Source organism: Doryrhamphus excisus, linkage group LG20 (genome assembly GCF_037039965.1).
Source record: "Doryrhamphus excisus strain RoL-2023G ecotype Guam linkage group LG20, RoL_Dexc_Guam_v1.1, whole genome shotgun sequence".
NCBI classification, from domain to species: Eukaryota; Metazoa; Chordata; class Actinopteri; order Syngnathiformes; family Syngnathidae; genus Doryrhamphus; species Doryrhamphus excisus.
Window position 1 is genome coordinate 11,574,894 of NC_136376.1, and position 21,001 is coordinate 11,595,894.

General features: G+C 44.7%; 1 protein-coding gene across 2 annotated transcripts in view; it reads left to right on the top strand.

The window, feature by feature from the left end:
- The first annotated feature begins 218 nt into the window (after nt 1–218).
- The window catches only part of cdh23 (cadherin-related 23), a 183,632-nt gene continuing 162,849 nt past the window's right edge, over nt 219–21,001 (top strand). The window contains exons 1-3 of one of the 2 annotated variants that reach the window (XM_078787361.1): nt 219–256; nt 6,741–6,831; nt 8,396–8,470. In XM_078787361.1, coding sequence (XP_078643487.1) covers nt 242–256; nt 6,741–6,831; nt 8,396–8,470 — 181 coding nt within the window. In that variant the 5' untranslated portion in view covers nt 219–241. The remainder of the gene's footprint in view (nt 257–6,740; nt 6,832–8,395; nt 8,471–21,001) is intronic. The other variant, XM_078787362.1, reaches the window with a different exon arrangement.

Consider the following 21,001-nt stretch of genomic DNA (forward strand, 5'->3'; position numbering starts at 1 on the left):
TTCATCTGGCATGAAACCATCAGATGTTACAGGGCTGCTACTGCTTGAAGACGGCACACTGATTTCCAGAGAAACAAAAGGAGATGAATGAGCTTCTACAGGCGGCTGTCTGCCCTCTGACACTACAGCTCTGTTTACGGTCTCCACTGTACACACAGGCCTCTGCTGCCCAACTCGTCAAAGGAAAAGAGACTCTGATTAATAAACGGGCACAGAAAGTAGACAAGGGAGGGACTGTTGAATGTGTTCTTTTGAGGTAGATTTGACAAGAAAGTAGTCTTGACACACACATTGAAATATTCTAGAATACAATCAATGAATCTTTCTGGGTTTTGGCTGAAACCATCAGTTCCACCTGACCCTTCATTCTTTTTCTTACATTTTGGACAATTCTATCATTTATGTTAAGGGCCACAATCTGCCGCTGCATGATCATATGCTAACTTAATTATATTTTAGTAAAGGGGCGTGGCTGGGATAAGGCTTGCCGTAGAGGGGGGCGGCCTGGCGCAGGATCCCGGGCACCCGGCTCCCGGGCACCCGGCTCCACACAACTAGTGGCTGGTGGCGGGCTTTCAATTTGTTCTGGCCTCCATCAATGCTCTGACCTGGTTAAATGATGATGCGAGTCAATTGGGTGGCGTTCTGCAAGACATTGCCCTCAGACTGCCAATATAGTGGGCGGCACAGTGGACGAGTGGTTAGCATGTAGGCCACACAGTCAGGAGATCGGGAAGACCTAGATCAATTCTCCTTTTGGGCATCTCTGTGTGGAGTTTGCATGTTCTCCCCGTGTGTGTGTTTTCTCTGAGAGAGTTTTCTCTGCATGCATGCTAGGTTAATTGGCGACTCCAAATTGTCCATAGGTATGAATGTGAGTGTGAATGGTTGTTTGTCTATATGTGCCCTGTGATTGGCTGGCGACCAGTCCAGGATGTACCGCGCCTCTCGCCTGAAGACAGCTGGGATAGGCTCCAGCATACGCTAGTGAGGATAAGCAGCATAGAAAATAGATGCATATATTATAGTTCCCATTTTTGTTGTATGTGAAGCCAAATGAGAGAGGATGTAGAAGGTGTTTAGTTTCCAGATATTTTATCAGTTGGTCTGAGACAACCTTTTTCAACCCTTTGACATGACAGAAAGGAGACGTTCTGCCTGTAATTTTTTTAAAAAGATTCTTTTTCCATGAATCAGGAAATGGTTCGATTCTGATGGAAATATTAATGACCTAAGTTAGAGGCTTTGCTAGGATATATTTTTTTTAACAAAATGTCTGACCTTTGTGAAGGAGTTGTACAAACTGCTAACAGCTTCTAAGACAGCAACAGGATCAACCTCTCTAATCTGAAAACAAATCAGACTCCCTTTTAGCAGGTATTATATGATGCATATCTGTTTGGACTGGTTTAAACTATGAAGTCTTTACCCATTGAAAGGAAGAAGCCATTAAAGTGGGATCAGGTATAATTTTGAAATAGGTGTGTGTGTGTGTTTGGATTAAGAAAGATATTCAGTTATTTCCAGATAGATTTCCATTTAATCTTGCCTCTGACATAACATTTATGGAATATATATATTCGGAATTCTCAGACTTTAATTAATTCGTTAATTGACAACTATTTTGGTAATCAATTAATCGTTTCTTGATTTAAATATGTAAATTTTCTCTCATTTCAGCCATGAAAGCAGACCTATTATCCTTGTGTTTTAGCCAAAACAAGATATTCACACGTCAGCATTTTTGCCTCTATTCTGATACGTTGCATAACCAACCACTAATACACATACAGTACTTAGCAATGGCACAAAGGCTTCATCACTGCACCATCAGTGTATCTGTGTGTCACAAAGTACCTCAGTCTTTCTCATTAGTCGTTCTCATTAGGCTCCAACATTGCACTGTTGCTCAGGACACAGTATATATGACTTGATCAAGCTTTTTTGGCAAAGAGGGATGTGAGGTGTAGCTGCCAGCCTCTTTGTGATAATCACTGTCTCCACAGGTGTTGTGTAAGCTGCAATGCCTCCCGCTGTGTTTTATACAGCATCACTGTCAGTGTGGACACGATCAGAGAGGATCCTGGTTACATCTCCAGTGGAAGTGCTGGACTTGGCCAGGTCGACTGTGCTCTGGTAGTCTGGCAGGGAGTTTGTGATCTTTTATTGAGAGGGAGCTTGAGACAAACTACAAGTTTCTCTCGCAAAGTTAGCCTGCCATATGTGTCATTTGCTTCTTTTCAGATGGAAAAACTGTACGTTGGGGCCTGACAGGGCCTGCATGGCTCACAGTCTGTTAATCCCAAATGCATCTCATGCTCATGTGGTTGAGGTCAGGGTTTACTTTTGCAAAATTAGGCAAGTTGGGGGTATAGAGTGGTTTAGGTTGCTTAAAAAGGGACCTATTATGCTTTTTCCACTTTTCTGACCTATAAATGTAGTTAAAATGATGTATTCTCGTATTAGTGAACCCTGAGAGAAGTTTGGGAGGGCTATGAACGCTCAGGTTCAGAGAGTTTTTTTTTCCCAACATCCGGTTTTGTGACATCAATGCGACCCCAATATCCTTATATGGGCTGCAGATTGGCAGCACTGCGTAAATGTGGACCTACGTATCCGGAAGTCCTCAGGAGCATTTGGGAGTGTGACCAATCACAACGGAGTGGGCGTGCCAGCAGGCAGAATTTGAAAGATCTAGGAAGTTTTTTGGCTGGTTATTGTGTGTAGCTGCTCTATAGGAGTCCACAACTCAATACAAAAAGCCGAAAATTTGCATAATAGGTCCCCTTTAAGTTTGTTTAAGATAAGATAAGATATGTCTTTATTCGTCCCCCAGTGGGGAAATTTGCATTGCACAGCAGCAAGAGTACAGAATCAGTTAAGCAATTCATGCCTTTGTTTTTCATGCCAATTTATGCCTTCTTCAGATGGGGCATTACATGATCTACTGTCCAAATGTCATGTTTGCTTTGTCTTACTTGTCATTCGAATGGGGTTAGCTGAGTCAGCTTTTGAGTGTCGTGTCATGTTGAAGATGAAGAGATCAGGGGGGCGGAAAGGAAGACATTACTCAACTCATCAGAGCAGCGCTTAGTCTCCCTCCCCTTTGCAAATTCAAGTGTCTATTAATCTGTCTGATCACTGTGCTAATGACTCCTGGCTTTCCCCTAAGAACAGAAAGACAACTGAAAACATTCATTGATTTGCTGTGATAATCCACAGCTGAGGTCTTCCACTGAGAAGTGCTTCTGAGGTTAAGGCCAATCAGACACAGTGAGCATGTAATCAATAATTTGGAGTGCTGTAAGCCCGAAGATACAACTCCAAGTCTCAGGCGATATCCCCACAGGTCCACATTCTGTATTACTCATCTCTTTATACCGCCTTAATCACACATTGTTCTTACATATGCTGTAACACTACAGCTCATTAAATAGACGTGGGGCTCGATTAAGGTGAACAGCACCCAGCGGGAGCTATATGTGTTCTCAATTGGCTGCATCTAATATTGATTTAGTGCAGCATCCAAGGCTCATCTGCAAGCATTAGAGCTTGATACAGTAAACTTTATTTAATGGACTGAAAATAGTTTTGAGAAAGTTTTAAGATCAGAACTACTAATCCTGGCATATCATGTCAAACCAACGCTTTATTTTTAAAATGACCCAAAGATCTAACACACACACACATATATATATATATATATATTTAGTACATTTATACATATAATATTGATGTAAATTGTACATGTACTGTATATCAGGGGTTCACACACTTTTTCGGCATGCAAGTTACAAGTCAAAACCTATAAAACAGGAAAACATATATAAAATCTAACTGGTAAACTTTTTAAAACTACTATAGTAAATATTAATGGTTAGAATTTCACATTCCCAGTTTCAGATAGACAGCTGTACTCGTTTCATATTCGTAATCAGCAAAAATGATCCGGAACAAATTCTTGTCTATAACGAGTATCTGGCTCATCCCTATTACACATACACTTCATGTAAACATTACCTACAATTATTATACAAAAGATATGGCAACATATTAAAAAGGTTTCAGCAATGGGAACATTTTTCAATTATTCATGAAATAATTACTATCAATACTGAAATATCGATACTTCTGACACTATGCTTTAAAATTGATTCTCAAGTCTAAATATTGATACTTGCATTACTTCAGTGATTTGAGGTAATATTTATCTGAAACATTTGTGAAACATGTTAAAAGGTTAGTTTATCCTCGCATTTGTTGAGGCATCTATAGCAGCAGTTTTTTTAATGACAGTCAATGAGAGTTTATCATCACATGTCAACATTTATGTCACTGTAATTGCATAATTTTGGCTTTCTGTGTGTCTATTATCCACTGAATGTGTATTACTTAAGAGACAAAACCTAATCTAGATTGGATCAGAAAGTAGAAGTGATAGAGGTGTGTGAAGAAAGCAAATGAGAGCAGGAGACGAGAGTGAGAAGCTGTCATGGGTGAAGGAGGTGAGCAGAAGATGAGCAGGGACTTTGGCAGAGAAGGAGGAAAGGGAAGAATTAATAAATGGTGACAGTGTAGTCAGTGGTGTGCGACAGCGCCGCAGCGGGGACCAGCTTGCATCAGCAATAACTCTGCTGTTTAGTCCTGTCCTATACAGTTTAATTGCTACATGCATAAGTTGGTGAGAGGAACATCCCGGCCAATCACTAACCTGCCTATATCTTATTTCATTGAATTTACCTGCAAGATGACATAATATGGCCTGGTGCACACATAAACATATTATGCCGTGTTCTAATGATACACAATAACCATATTCAGTCTTAACGGTGTATTTGACTTTACCTGGGAAACGACTAAACCCACTATTAAATGACCACACACCTGTTACGAGCAGATACTATATACCAGAATTTACCTCGATACATTCCATCTTTCTCATTCACCCGTAAATGCTGCTTTGTCTGAATTGAATTCTCCACAATAATGTTTAAAGAAAAACGGGAAATGGACAGAAAGAGGCAACACAAAGGAGCATTGTATTTTATTGCCTGTTACACATTTTTTTTGCATACCTGTATTCTGCTATTTACCATCAGATAGGTGGAGGGAAAAACAGTCCGATGCACTATTCATTCAAGAGCATCAAGTGAAAGAGTGTGGGCACTGGGGACTAGAGGAATTCAGAAAGATAACCCTTCAAAATGAAATTGCCACTATTTGAGATTGGTCACCACAGCAAGGCCGCACAAGGACAGTGGTCGATTAGAGGGAAAAATAGCCGAGGGTACTGACATATTGAAGGCCTTAAACATCTGCCAGAAATGCCTAAAACTTGAATACTAAGGGATTGAAACATGAATCATAAATAATAATAACAATGGACACTCTATGTTTCTCAACACAAATTAACATGTCACGTATTTTTGTTTCTTTGTCTGACCACTCAGAAGAGCGACCTCTACACACAAATGCAAAAGACGGGATTTCTCTTCCCGTATTCGCCAAAGATTTAATTCATAGATTTAATTACAACATATATTTAATTCTGGGCTGCACTGCGGACGAGTGGTTAGGCCTCACAGCTAGGAGACCAGAGTTCGATTCCACCCTCGGCCATCTCTGTGTGGAGTTTGCATGTTCTCCCCGTGCATGCGTGGGTTTTCTCCGGGTACTCCGGTTTCCTCCCACATTCCAAAAACATGCTAGGTTAATTGGCCACTCCAAATTGTCCATAGGTATGAATGTGAGTGTGAATGGTTGTTTGTCTATATGTGCCCTGTGATTGGCTGGCGACCAGTCCAGGGTGTACCCCGCCTCTCACCCGCAGACAGCTGGGATAGGCTCCAGCATGCCCATGACCCTAATGAGGATAAGCGGTAGAGAAAATGGATGGATGAGAATAGGGAATTACTTTTCAATCACCTTGGAGATGGAAAAACTCCAGTAGCAACAACACAGCTCTTGCCGTGACCATACAATAGGCTCCTTACTTGAAATTCTGCGCTGATTCCTCACTTTTCTAAGAATCATACCCGGCATCTTGGATGGAGTTCAAGAGTGAGTGAGTGACCATTTTCAAATTATCCCATCAACAGCCCTCTAATCGTCTGTAATCATCACCACGCTTCTTGCTGAAGGAACAGGAATGGTTTGTGTGTTTTCTGGGGGTCAGAATGCCGACCATGAAACCTATGGACTCTTCATGTTTTAGTAGGGTGGTAAACTTCATCAAAATCAGCAGCGGAACAAACAGTTCCCACAGCTCTCGCTTACATATTTTCTGGTGCCAAATTGGTGTTTTTGAAACAGTGCCGACACTGTGCCGAAAATTTTAATAATAAATTCATCAATATGGAATATAATGAATAATTCAATCAATTAATGAATGCGTCGGGCAGGGCTCGCTGGCTCCGCTGCCCACGCTTCCCTGTGGGGGCGGGGACAGCGAGGTGAAGGTGTTAGCCGTCATGCTAACAGCAGGGCAGCACGAGTCCTTGAGTAAAATGGCAACATTTGTTTGTGATACAGCCCATTAAGTCAAAATAAATAAATGTAATTGTCACCATTTAGGAATCAAATTGCATGTTAGTATGAATTGATTTTTTTGATATTGATATGATTTATTTTTTGCAACCTTAACACAGGATGGTAATGATTGTAATAGATTGCATAGCAATGCCTTGGATTGAATCTGTAATCAGGACTGTAATACTGTATTTATGTGCACTTGTTTTTAGGAACAGGTGATGTCGTGGAGTGTGGGATCTGGTAGCAGGATGACATTCGCCAAGCTCCTCCTTCCCTTCTTTATTCTTCACTCCTGTGATGGTGAGTCCTTTTTGACTATTAATATCCAATGTGGAATTGAAGACTAGATATCACCTTGACCCTAACTTCCTTTAAACTGTGAATATTTCGATGTCCATTGGATCCTAAAAAAAGAAGAGGTTACATTTATGTGAGCGGTACTGCTTCTGAATTATTGACGTGTATGGTTTGTCCTACAGAAATGGGAAATATTACTTTGCAAAGAATACTTTTTAAAAATGAAAGCATGTTAGTTAACTGTGTCAAATCTTCTGTTCAATACAACAATAAAGATTTGACAGCCATTCATTCTACTTTTTTTTGCCTGCTCCTTGTGATCGCTTGTCTGAAAGGATTTTGTCGTGCTTCTGCAAATGAGACTTGCCCTTACTTCTTTTTTTGACACCTTTTCATTACAGCCCTGTGCGGTTCTTTTCACATTTCATCATCTCTGCCAATGTGCCCCATTTCTTTCTGTTCTCCTCGTTCCTCATCTGCCTTGCATTATGTCTAAGACTGTTCGGACTACAAACTTCTTCAGAATGTTTCCGTGTTCTTGCCAAGTGTACCGTGTGAGTGACTGAGAGGAACAGTGAGAGAGCTTTAGTGCAGTGAAAATCACGCTAAATGCCTCACAGTGACAGGCAGGAGACACCTCCAATCACACGCGGGGATGAAGCAGCAGAGAACGATATTAACTGAATGCCACAGCATGTTTCCATCAAGCACAATGACTATCTGGGGTTTATTTTAAATGACTGGAATTCTTCACCGGTTTGCCTCTTATTAGACACATTGTCTTTGCATGCTGTTTTTGTTCACCCTTCAATCACCTCTCCTTCTCCTCACCTTTCTATGTTATGACCAACCCCTGTGCCCTGATGTAGCCAATCATCATTGCTGTCATTAATTCCTTTATGTGCATGTTGGGTTAATTGGGGACTCCAAGTTGTCCATAGGTATGAATGTGAGTGTGAATGGTTGTTTGTCTATATGTGTCCTGTGATTCCAGGGTGTACCCTGCCTCTCACCCGAAGACAGCTGGGATAGGTTTCAGTATGTCTGCGATAGTGAGGATAAGCGGCATAGAAAATAAATGGATTGATTTGATTTTTTCCTCCGTTTTTTCAGTGTTTGTATATGAAATATCAATTTATTGAAATGAATAATTTGTTTGATATAATTCATTCATTCATATTCTACCGCTTATCCTCACGAGGGTTGCGGGGGTGCTGGAGCCTATCCCAGCTGTCTTTAGGCGATAGGCGGGGTACACCCTGGACTGGTGGCCAGCCAATCACAGGGCACATATAGACAAACAACCATTCACACTCACATTCATACCTATGGACAATTTGGAGTCACCAATTAACCTAGCATGTTTTTGGGATGTGGGAGGAAACCGGAGTACCTGGAGAAAACCCCCGCATGCACACGGAGAACATACATATATTTCACTGGGTCCTGCTTGTATGTAACTAGTACACAAATAACTATAATACACACGTTTGAAAGAAAACAATACATCAAAAGGTTTTCATCTAAAATGGGTATTACTCATCTGTCCCTTTTTCTGCATTAACAGGATCCAATCAGCCGCCTCGTTTCCTGAACTACTTCTTCTCCACGTACCTTCTCATCTATGAAGATATGCCTGTTGGTGAGTATCTGTGGGCTGTCGCTACATTGTTTGCTATTCAACCGTATATTGTTTGAAGAAAGTACAGTAATACTGTCTTTGTTATCTCTCCTTTGTGTCCTCTGAACATAAAACTGAGCGAGAACAAATGGAGAGATGCCAAAATAGGAAGTGACAGTGATTGTAATGGATGTTTTCCTGCGTGTTCTGAGACCTTTCCATTTCTAGCATGCAGTGTACGTATACAGCCTGCTGTGGTATGCCTCCTGATGAGGTTGATGTTGTATATTCATTTTCGTATACTCTATGTAATGTCCCATTGCTTTTCGTGTAAACTACCAGTTGAGATTCCACTATGATATCGCTCTTTTCCTTCTCACATTTATTTGATGTCATTCCTGCTGGCTGTGATGATTGACAGGGCAATTTGGTGATGCCGGGCTTCTCATCATCTGTTGCAGTGTCAGAAGCCGGGATATCTTTAATATTAGATTGATCTCAAGGGCTATGGTTTTGTATGTGTTTGCTTTTTTTAGACGCCTGACCTTTCACACTCCACAGTGAGTGTAAGACCGTAGTGTTTGCTTGTCGAGGCCTCTCAAATTTAAAGCGCAGCAAGTGGTTTCTGTGCTACTTGCAAACAGCAAGGTTTTTTTTAAGTCTTCATTGCTGCAATCCCTGTGGACGTATTAACTCCCATCATGTTTATCATCATCTTTGTTGTCGGTTTTGGGTTTGTAGCCAGGGAAGGGCACGGTTTCGCTCACAGGGGACGGTAAATCATCATCATCATAACCCTAAGCCAATGTCAGGTTCTGGCAGGGGTCCATCTTTCTATCCAGCTTATGTATCAATAAAGGGTTGGGGCTGTGTTGGTGGGCGGTGCTTATTTCCCTAACTGCTCTGTCTGGGTTGCCCTCTGACCATGAATCATTGTGTCCTCTAGCAGCTGGGCTGTGCTCCAGCGCCGTACATTCCAGTGGTCCAAAGCGCTGTCACTCATGTCCCTGGCTCGGCCTGTGATGGATTCTTCAGTGATGTGATGATGAGGGTGGACTGAGAAATTGGCCAGTGACTGTTTGTCAAGATTATTGTTTATTAGCTCAGCAGATGTCCTCGTCCAGGAGGCCTTCCAATACATAAACACATGAGAGCACACAGAACCACACACACACAACTGCTAGTGGTTTTGATATGTCCAACCTGTGCTCCTCCTCTTACACAAAGCCCTACATAAGTTGTTATCAAGCACACTAATACAGTAGCCTGGCAGCTGCTTCAATGCCAACATTGTTCTGACTTTGGATTTAAATCAAGGGCAGATGAAAAATATATTCTTTTCAGCTGAAGGTTGAGTGTAAAGACTGGCAAAGAATAAAAAAATAGTTAACTGTGCTGTCAGGTTACATCCCATGTGCTTTAATGATATTCACAGAGTACCTCTCTGGTCATTATTTTTGTCCTTTTTTGTCACACCTTTAAATATGTAATATAAGAAGGAAGGACTTACGGACTTTAGTTATGAATCCATTCCAGAAGGTCTGACACAAACTGAAATGTAGGAAAACTAAATCAATTTTTCCCATAAGAAATAATTTTAATCCAATTAATCTGTTCCAGACACCCAAAAGTATTAAGCCTAAAGTCACAAATTTGACCTTGAACTTAACAAGCCATTTCTGTAAATATGGTCCCTCATGTAGTTAATACTTTAGTTCATTCCCGGAGATGCGGACATATGTAACGTAGATTTGAGCAACATTTGTGGGCATTTCTATGCACAGTTTATACGTTTAGAGAGTTTCAAGCCCCTCGTGAGCGAATGGCAGCGAGTTGGGTGGCCATAAGAGTCCACATGCAGCATACTTGAGTCGATGCTTTGCTGAACTGTGTTTGTGGTGGGTTGTCAAAACACTGCTAATGGCGAGGTGGGAGAGTGGGAAGGTGGGAGACTACTTGGCAAAAAAACACTCCTAATGGACAGAAATTACCTGAGAATGCTGTGACCTGGATGAATGATAATATTCAGATGCATGATCGAGATACATATTTTATACTGGACAATCTTAACTTTATAGAGTGCACAATTAAAACTGTATTCTGTAAACTGTCATACTTTGTCAACTTCAGCATCAGGTACAATCATCATGACACATACATCTCTACGGTTGTCACAATCCGCATAGTCTCCTGTGTGACAGTTTTTGTGTTTCACATAGTTTGCCTTAGTTCCTGTTTGCATGCTTTTATTTTGTTGTATTTCCTGTGTTGGTCTGCCCTGTGCCCCGTCACTTTTACTTTCCCTTGTACGCGCACCTGTTTCGAATTTGAGTGTCTTATTTAGTTCAGCCGGGTGCGTTGCCTTTTGTTGGTTCATTGTATGTTTTTTGCTACGTGTTGGAAGACAGTGCTGATTTCGCCTGTTCTAAAAATAAAAGCAAAGCTTTTTCCTGCACCTTCCGCTTCATCTCCGCATCCTGGGGTCGCATCGCAACACCAGCAAGACGAAACGTGACAGAATGAACCAACCACAAGATGACCTCGCGGAGAGCGATTTTGATTTTCATTGGCGGATCTTCAAGGCCTTGCAGAAGGAATCAGCCATGTTTACCCCGGAGGAGCTGGAGGATATGGTTTGGGGGCCGGACGGCACGCTCACCCCCATGGCGTGGGTGTATTCGGGACCCGCAATGGACAAGCCTATCCGACCACGACGCCGACGCATGTCTCGGCCGACCTCTGCAAAGGGTTCGCGTGGCTGTAAGGTGAGGGCACCCCCTTCCTCCACGCCATGCCACGCCAAGGCAGAATTACCCCCCACGCTGTCGCTGAGTGCCGGCCCATCACACCACTAGTGATGGTGCCCCCGTTTCGACAGCCCGCTGAGCCCCAGCCGCATACCTTTTCCGATTCCCTGTTGCCCCCCATGCAACACGAAGAGGAGTATGGCACACTTTCCCCTCCGGTGCCCGAACCACGCAGCATCAAGGGTTCCCAAACCCCGGCTCCCGTGCCAAGCTGCGTGACGGCCCAGATTCCTCCTGTGCCCAAACCACGCAGCCCCAAGGGTTCCCAAACCCCGGCTCCCGTGCCAAGCTGCGTGACGGCCCAGATTCCTCCTGTGCCCAAACCACGCAGCCCCAAGGGTTCCCAAACCCCGGCTCCCGTGCCAAGCTGCGTGACGGCCCAGATTCCTCTTGTGCCCAAACCACGCAGCCCCAAGGGTTCCCAAACCCCGGCTCCCGTGCCAAGCTGCGTGACGGCCCAGATTCCTCCTGTGCCCAAACCACGCAGCCCCAAGGGTTCCCAAACCCCGGCTCCCGCGCCAAGCTGCGTGACTCCTCGGATTCCTCCTGTGCCCAAGCCGCAGCATCCCCTGGCTCTCCTGTCCAGCGGCTTGATGCTCCAGACCCCTCCCGAGCCCAAACCCCGCCTGAGTTTCCTTCTTGACCTGGTCCCGGCTGCTGGGCAGGCGGAACTCAAGACCCTCCTCCAGGTCCCCCTCCTCCCGTCCCAGGTTCCACATCCAGCAGCATACGGCGTCTGGAATCCGCCTTCGGAAGGGGGGGCTAGTAGGACCAGCAGTGCGTCGGAGGACGCACATCACACCCCGTCGGTGGAGTGTGGGGACGATGCCCTCTGCTGGTCGCCTGAGGAGGAACAGCCCACCGGACCTCCAGCACGACCGGTTCTAGCAGCTAACCGGGATGTGCTGTCCGGTATGTTACCATTCGCCCAAGACTCCCATTACTGTTCCTCTGTTTCACAGCCCAGCCAAGATCCAGGACTCGCCCCTCCTCCTCCGGCGTCCGCTCTTCAGCGGTGGCATGCCGCTCCTCCTCCGGCGTCCGCTCTTCAGCGGTTGCATGCCGCTCCTCCTCCGGCGCCACCTCTTCCACGGCGGGACACCACGCCGCCGCCTCCTCCGGCGCCACCTCTTCCACGGCGGGACGCCACACCGCCGCCTCCTCCGGCGCCACCTCTTCCACGGCGGGATGCCACGCCGCCGCCTCCTCCGGCACCACCTCTTCCACGGCGGGACGCCACGCCGCCGCCTCCTCCGGCGCCACCTCTTCCACGGCGGGACGCCACGCCGCCACCTCTTCCACGGCGGTACGCCACGCCGCCGCCTCCTCCGGCGCCACCTCTTCCACGGCGGGACGCCACGCCGCCGCCTCCTCCGGCGCCACCTCTTCCACGGCGGGACGCCACGCCGCCGCCTCCTCCGGCGCCACCTCTTCCACGGCGGGACGCCACGCCGTCGCCTCCTCCGGCGCCACCTCTTCCACGGCGGGACGCCACGCCGCCGCCTCCTCCGGCGCCACCTCTTCCACGGCGGGACGCCACGCCGCCGCCTCCTCCGGCGCCACCTCTTCCACGGCGGGACGCCACGCCGCCGCCTCCTCCGGCGCCACCTCTTCCACGGCGGGACGCCACGCCGCCGCCTCCTCCGGCGCCACCTCTTCCACGGCGGGACGCCACGCCGCCGCCTCCTCCGGCGCCACCTCTTCCACGGCGGGACGCCACGCCGCCGCCTCCTCCGGCGCCACCTCTTCCACGGCGGGACGCCACGCCGCCGCCTCCTCCGGCGCCACCTCTTCCACGGCGGGACGCCACGCCGCCGCCTCCTCCGGCGCCACCTCTTCCACGGCGGGACGCCACGCCGCCGCCTCCTCCGGCGCCACCTCTTCCACGGCGGGACGCCACGCCGCCGCCTCCTCCGGCGCCACCTCTTCCACGGCGGGACGCCACGCCGCCGCCTCCTCCGGCGCCACCTCTTCCACGGCGGGACGCCACGCCGCCGCCTCCTCCGGCGCCACCTCTTCCACGGCGGGCGGGCCTCCCCTGCCAGGCCCACCACCCTGGCCAGCCCCCAGAGGGGTCCACCCATGGCTTCTGCTGGGCCTGCCGTCATGGGCGCCCTCCAGAGGAGCCTGGTTCCCTTCGGGCTGCTCACCCTTCAGGCCGCCCTCCTGCATGGCCCTGCCACCCTGGCCGACCTCCGGAGAGGTCCGGCCAGCAGCCCACCTCCAGTCCTCCCACCTCCCTTCCCTTTTCGTTTGCGGACACTTTAGGACGTCTGGGATCCGTCCTTGAGGGGGGGGTACTGTCACAATCCCCATAGTCTCCTGTGTGACAGTTTTTGTGTTTCACATAGTTTGCCTTAGTTCCTGTTTGCATGCTTTTATTTTGTTGTATTTCCTGTGTTGGTCTGCCCTGTGCCCCGTCACTTTTACTTTCCCTTGTACGCGCACCTGTTTCGAATTTGAGTGTCTTATTTAGTTCAGCCGGGTGCGTTGCCTTTTGTTGGTTCATTGTATGTTTTTTGCTACGTGTTGGAAGACAGTGCTGATTTCGCCTGTTCTAAAAATAAAAGCAAAGCTTTTTCCTGCACCTTCCGCTTCATCTCCGCATCCTGGGGTCGCATCGCAACACCAGCAAGACGAAACGTGACAACGGTGTCTCTAAGAGACCAGTGGTTCTACAACTTGTGTCCCAACTCCTATGATGCTTTTTCCACTTTTCTGATGTATAAATGTAGTTAGAATGTTGTAAACGATGCCAAAGTTTCAGATAATGAGGTTTTACGCTCGGTTTCAAAAGACAAGGTAAAACTGTCCCTTATGTGATGTCACAGAGGGACGGCTTTCCTTATATGGTTCATAGTTAAGAAGCACTCTGGTTGTGTGACCAATCGCAGTGAAGTGGGCATGCCTGGAACCGGGCCATGGGTGGAATAAATTAAAACAGGCCGTTTTGGCAAATCAAAGGCAATACAGCTGGAATAGGTGCAGATTCTGCAAAATCTAAAAAGCTTTCTGTGCGGGTTATTGTGTGTAGCTGCTCTATAGGAAACCACAACTCAATACAAAGGGGGAAAAATGAGCATAATAGGTCCCCTTTAAAGAACCACTTTCTGAGTCTGAGTCACTAAGACTGGATTCTTTGTTTGGTCACTCGACAAACTTAGTTGATGCAGCTGTATGATAACCGAGACAGTGTATGAAAACCGAGACATACAGTATATGTGGCAATACATTTAGTCGCAAACCAAATCCTCCGAAAACCGAGGTTCCACTGATAAGCTCTTTTCAAGATGCCCAGAGATACCAAGATACCCACCATTGAAGTTGCATGAGGTGAGAACGGTGATCTGGTTTCCACAACCACTCCACTTACTGTGGAGGTGGTCACGCTCAGTGTCAGTGATGTAATTGTTGCAAGATACAGATCATGTTGTAGTCATTAGGTGCTGAGGGTGCATCTCTATCACACCGCTGTATAAGTCACACGTGTCCATGTCATGAAATGACATATTGTGGCTTTTTCTTCTTAGGTTTTACAACTTGAGTTTGAGTTTACTCTCGTAAAAATAATTGTTTGCTGTTTTTTTTTTAAATGGCATTTTGTTTTTTTTGTTTGTTTTGAATGTTTGGCAGGCCAATGAACAATCAGCCGTGGGCTGCCGTTGACGCACGGGGCAGGACTTTGGTTTAGATTTTTATAGTCTTTATGGAAACAGCACTTGGCCTACTGTAAAGCATAAATCACCACTATCCAGCTATATGGCTTATCAAATACAAGCACAGGGATCGTTCACTTTTATGCAGTGGCAGATACAAATGTGTGTCATGTCAGGAGTTGGAATGCACAATTCGACCTAGAGAACGCTTTGATTAAATCTCGTAATCCACTTTGCCGTGATTCTGCAGATTAGACTTTCTTCTGAGTAATTAACTTTCAGTGAGAAGGACTATATTTATTTGAAATAAGAAACGTCCATCCACTAGTAAGTCAGTATCCATTGTACCTTAATAACCTCATTAGATATGTTGTCTTATCTCAATAACATTAAATGTAATTGACACTGCAAATGGTACCTGTAGGTCAAATAATGTCTATTGATTGGTATGGTGCCTAAAGGACATAAGCAGAGGAAGAGAGAGTTTAAGCGCATAAACGATAAGATCGTCAAGGCCACACATTGATCTTTCGCTGCATGTGTTGTGAGATCCAGGAGAACAGCAAACAATACAGTCCAAATATACTTATCAGCATATACTCTGTTCTGCTTCTTTCAAATGCTCCTATTGCCACTGGAAAATGCCTCATTTATTTAATTACCTCGCTGGTATTCCTAATTGAACAATAATTAAGGAGCTGGAAGTAGCCCTAAGGAAGGAGTTATTAAAGCCTCCCCCTAGACGTGTTTATAATGTCTGTGTATTCTTGCTGTATCCAATTCCCTGCTGTCAGATGTTATGCACAAACGCTACACTTTAACTATGGCTTGTCTAACACTCCAGCAGACGCATGGTTTTCCTCAGCGTTTTCCTTCAATATATATTGACTGTGCTGCATTTGTGCACATGGGCACAAATCAGTAACACAACCTGTTATTGTTGCTGGTCGCTGCATGCTAATTAGAATGTTTGGATCCTTGTTGTCTTTTTTCCTAAAGTATAGCTGACAATGATAAATGGTTTATGGAAGGCAATGTTATGCTGAAAACACACCCATAACTCAGGTGGGGTTAATCATTTACAATCTATCCAGTACTGGTATTTTTGCAGTGGTGTCAGTGCTTAAACGGGGCTTGAACCAGCACTTAAAAAAGTAAAACTTGCAGATTTGGTCCAAAACCAATGCCTTTTTATTGTTATGGAATTTGTTACATGCAAGTTGAACAGAATAGTAATGGAAATAATCACTCATTCATTTTCTACCGCTTATCCTCACAAGGGTCGCGGGGGTACACCCTGGACTGGTTGCCAGCCAATCACAGGGCACATATAGACAAACAACCATTCACACTCACATTCATACCTATGGACAATTTGGAGTCGTCAATTAACCTAGCATGTTTTTGGAATGTGGGAGGAAACCGGAGTACCCGGAGAAAACCTGAGAGAACATGCAAACTCCACACAGAGATGGCCGAAGTTGGGATTGAACTCAGGTCTCCTAGCTGTGAGGTCTGCACGCTAACCACTAGACCACCGTGCAGCCCAATGGAAATACTTTAATAATATAAATAACCAAGTAAGAAATTCACCAATATGCAAAAAAAACCCCAATTGTCATGTCAAAACCAGGGGGCAATGTAGGGGAAAAAAAAACGATGTTCGTGAATAAACCTCGTTCGGTGTGACATGATGAGGTGTCTAGCGTTGGAACTGAGGACTGCATTATTGTCCGCAAAAATGTTTAAAAAGAGTGTGTGTATGTCTAGTAGGATCCTGCATTTCTTACAAAACGGTACGTGCACAAACTCCAACCTCAAGCACTTTTGGCAGGTGTACATTTAATTTAGCAACAAAATGAGGCAGTGATGACTACTTTTATTTTTGGTCCGGTTTATGTTGACACCGGTGCCATTATGATACCAATGTTTGGGAAGCATCTCGGCCCATATGTCATTTGTCGATAAATGGCAACCCATTTTTTTCCCACATATCTCATTTTCCGCCAGCGTAGAGTTCATTCAGTTTCAATAAAATAGCTGTCACCCATATTGACAAGAGAGCCACCTCTCTTTGCTTATTACTAGTATGATAGCTACACTTGTAATGAGTGTCTTTTTAAATTGTAATTTGTGTTTACAATTATCACAACTCACTGGAATATAAATAACTATTGGAATTGTCCATTAATATTTGACATTCTGCCAAGATACAGAATTGTAAAACATGATGTAATGTATCATTTACTTGGGACTCAGAGGTTATGCTTAGTTTAAAAATAAAAGTTGACATGGGTTCGTTTGAATTAGTGAAGTAATATGCAGTGAGTTGAACTTCCTGGAAAATCTATTATGCCAACCAGGAGAAATAATTGAAACAATTAACAGTGCATAACAAAAGACACTAATGTCAATTTAAACCGTTTTCTCATTCATCCGTTTCAATTAGCTGGAAATAAAATGACTTTGTGTTATGATATTCATATGCCATGCCTTGGTGTGGGCATGTGAGGTAATAAAGCAGTCTGCCAAATTGGCCTCATCTATGTTTAAACAAGCACGCCGGGATGGGGTTGACTTAAATTTTCACTTTGAAACCAAGCGTTCAGATCATTTAACACGATATTACTACATTCTAACAACATTTATAGGTCAGAAAAGTTGAAAAAAGCATACTAGGTCCCCCTAGTAAAAAAAAAAAAAAAAGTCATGCCTCATTTTTGTGCCCATAGTATATTAACTTCTGATTCAGCACCAAAATGAGGCACTGATACAGACTTATTATTTTGGTCTACCGTTACCATTATGGCACAGACTACAGACGGTATGTTATCCCTAGTACGAGCAAACAGTCAAAAGACAGTTGTTTTCATTAAAAAACTGTCATGTAAGCGTTTTCTGATTATAGGGCAATAACTACAGGGGTAGTCGTCAAAACCACCACAGTCATATGCTTAGAAAATGCCTGCATGTAGACTCTAATACATGTTCAATCGTGTCTTATCATTTCAAATCAGCGTAAATCGGAAATGACTCGGCTGGCAGGAACTTTTTTTTTTTTTAAAGACAAGACTTTACCCAAGAATTTTCCGCCTGTCTGCTTCCACAGATCAGGTAATCTAAAGCTGAAACGTGAGTATAAAATGAGGAATAAAACAAAATGAGATGTGATAAAATGAAAGGGTAATCATAGCATTGTCGGGGAAAGAAGGTGAAAGAGCCTCTTTGAGTGGATTCCCTTTTTCTGGGATTCTGGACCCAATCCAGGGCCATCTATTCTTGCAGAATATGTGCTCTAGATATTTGTTACTCGCTGACTGTACAGGCCAGTGCTGAAGTGTGTTTACGCTCCCACATTCAGCTCTCATTTAGTCAAATTGGCATGAGATGTGCCTGTCCTCTCTGTATTTCTGGCAGCTGCTGCTCTATCTGTCACTGTTTGAGTTGGTGGATGCGCTATGAGCATCACAGAGGCTGTGTCTCTGTCTGTGTGTGTCTTAGCCTCATAAAACCTATCTATCAGCTGCAGAAGGTAAGTATGCCTCCCTGTTAAAGTTTGAACTACCTGATCTCAACAGGAGATGAGTCCCAACATGTCCAGAAGATCTTCCTAATGACTACTAGCTTTTCTCGGGTACCTCGCTTAAAAGGATGCACTTGATCTTCTTACTTCCAGATACAGCTCTCTACTGTCATTTAGCTGTCCCACAATGTCAGCTGAGTGCTGCTGATGAGGGACTTCTGTTTTGGTTTAGTCAATCATCTCTTATCTCTACCTCATGGTACCTTGCTCCTCCATTCATTTCCCAAGAAATAATGGTCTGCATAGTTTAGCAGTGTCTGCAAACACACCATCCATCATAACGGTGGGCAAGACTGTTTGCACTTTCCCGGCACAGGATTTGTTAGTGTCATTATTAGGGATGAGCCGGATACTCGTTGTAGACCAGTATCCGTTACGGATAATGCATTTTTGCCGGATCGGAGCATGAAACCAGTCCAGCTCCTCATTATCTGTAATCGTGAGGAAAATTTGTATTATGTATTCACTCTGCATGCTCTGTGATTGGCCAGTCACACACGGCGACCGTCCCTCCCAAGACATAAACACACATGTACAGCAACATAACATCTCAGCTATCAGCAGTACACTGAGCACATTGAAATAGCAGGCTATCAATATAATGAATTGGTGGCGACGCTGACAAAGTTCACTTGGCTCAGCAGTTAGTGACCAGCTCGGCGGCTGGATGCTTAGAGGGAACTTCTTATGCTCATTTTCTGTGCTTTGTTTGGAGTTGTGGACCCCTATAGAGTAGCTGTACACAATGAATAGCACAGACAGCTTTCTAGATCTTCCACATTCTGTACCTCTTTCTGAAGTTTCCATGGACTTCCTCCTTCCAACCCAAATGGTAATTTACTCCACTCCAGGCCCTCTTCTCGGTACGCCCACTCTGTGATTGGTCACACTCCCAAGTGCTCCCGAAGACTACCGGATACATAGGTCCATGTTTACTGCGGGTAGGCAATCTGCTGCTTTTATAAGGAAGTCTGGATCACATTGACATCAGTAGAATTCAGTCTTGGAAAACAACTGTGTCAGCAACCATCCAAAACGTCTTTTGGATGCAAGGTCATCAAAGTTCTTGAGAATACAACATTGTTGTAACAACATTTATAGGTCAGAAAAGTGGAAAAAGCTCAATAGGTCTCCTTTAAGGCACATAACATAATTAAATATCACGGTACAAACTGCATTGAAAGAATGAGAAATAACCAGGTTACCCACCTTTATAGCGGCACACTATTAGTTGAACACCAAAAACAAGGTCTGTGTTACGACAACTCTCAAAGTTCTGCGGCTGCCCTGGTGCTTTCACGTGCTCATGATGCGTATGCGTTAATGACGCTAAAAAAAGTTCTCCACAAACTGCTATAGTTGAAATAATTTGATTAAGATAATGTTGACTCAGGTTGCACCAAATCATTGAAATTGTCACAAATGTGCCAGGACCAGGGCCATGTTTACGTCTGAAAAACATACTGTGCCATACATGCCTGTCACTTCCTGGACGCATTGCGTTGTCCCTCATTTATCGTGTTTAATTAGTTCCAGACCTGACTAGGATAAGTCCATTTCCACAAAGTAGGATTCAATATTAATTAGGGCTGTCATTCATTCATTCATTCATTTTCTACCGCTTTTTCCTCACGAGGGTCGCGGCGGGTGCTGGAGCCTATCCCAGCTGTCTTCGGGCGAGAGGCGGGGTACACCCTGGACTGGTGGCCAGCCAATCACAGGGCACATATAGACAAACAACCATTCACACTCACATTCATACCTATGGACAATTTGGAGTCGCCAATTAACCTAGCATGTTTTTGGAATGTGGGAGGAAACCGGAGTACCCGGAGAAAACCCACGCATGCACGGGGAGAACATGCAAACTCCACACAGTGATGGCCGAGGGTGGGAATTGAACCCTGGTCTCCTAGCTGTGAGGTCTGCGCGCTAACCACTAGACCGCCGTGCCGCGGTTATTAGGTTATTAGGGCTGTCAATCAATGAAAATATTGAATCACATTTTTGTCCATAGTTAACTGATGATTAGCGGTAACTCATTCAATCCAGACATTTTTCAAAAAAAACCTTCAGTATCTGACATTTTAGGCGATTTTGACAGTTTTTTGAGGCACACAGAATATTGTGTTCTATGTCTATATGAACACGGAACAGGCCAAAAGAAAGAGTAGACTCGTGTCTTTCATCAGAAAAAGAAGTTTGTTTCTGCCTTTTTCCATCCTTTAGTAATCAGCCATGGAGCATAGGCAGGTTTCAGGAAAATATCAGTTCTCGACAAGGGAAGCTTATTGTGAAAAGATACAGTTCATGCATAACTTTCACTTCACTTAATATCACTGCTGATTTTTTGTTGTATTTTTTATTGTGAATAAATGTGTAGTAATCTATTAAAAGGGATAACATGTTAGGATTCCATTTGCTTGATAAAAGTGTCTTAGCTTCAAGAGGTGGAAGGTCATGGCTGTAATAAAGACCTGACGGTTGAGTTGTTGCACAGGACACT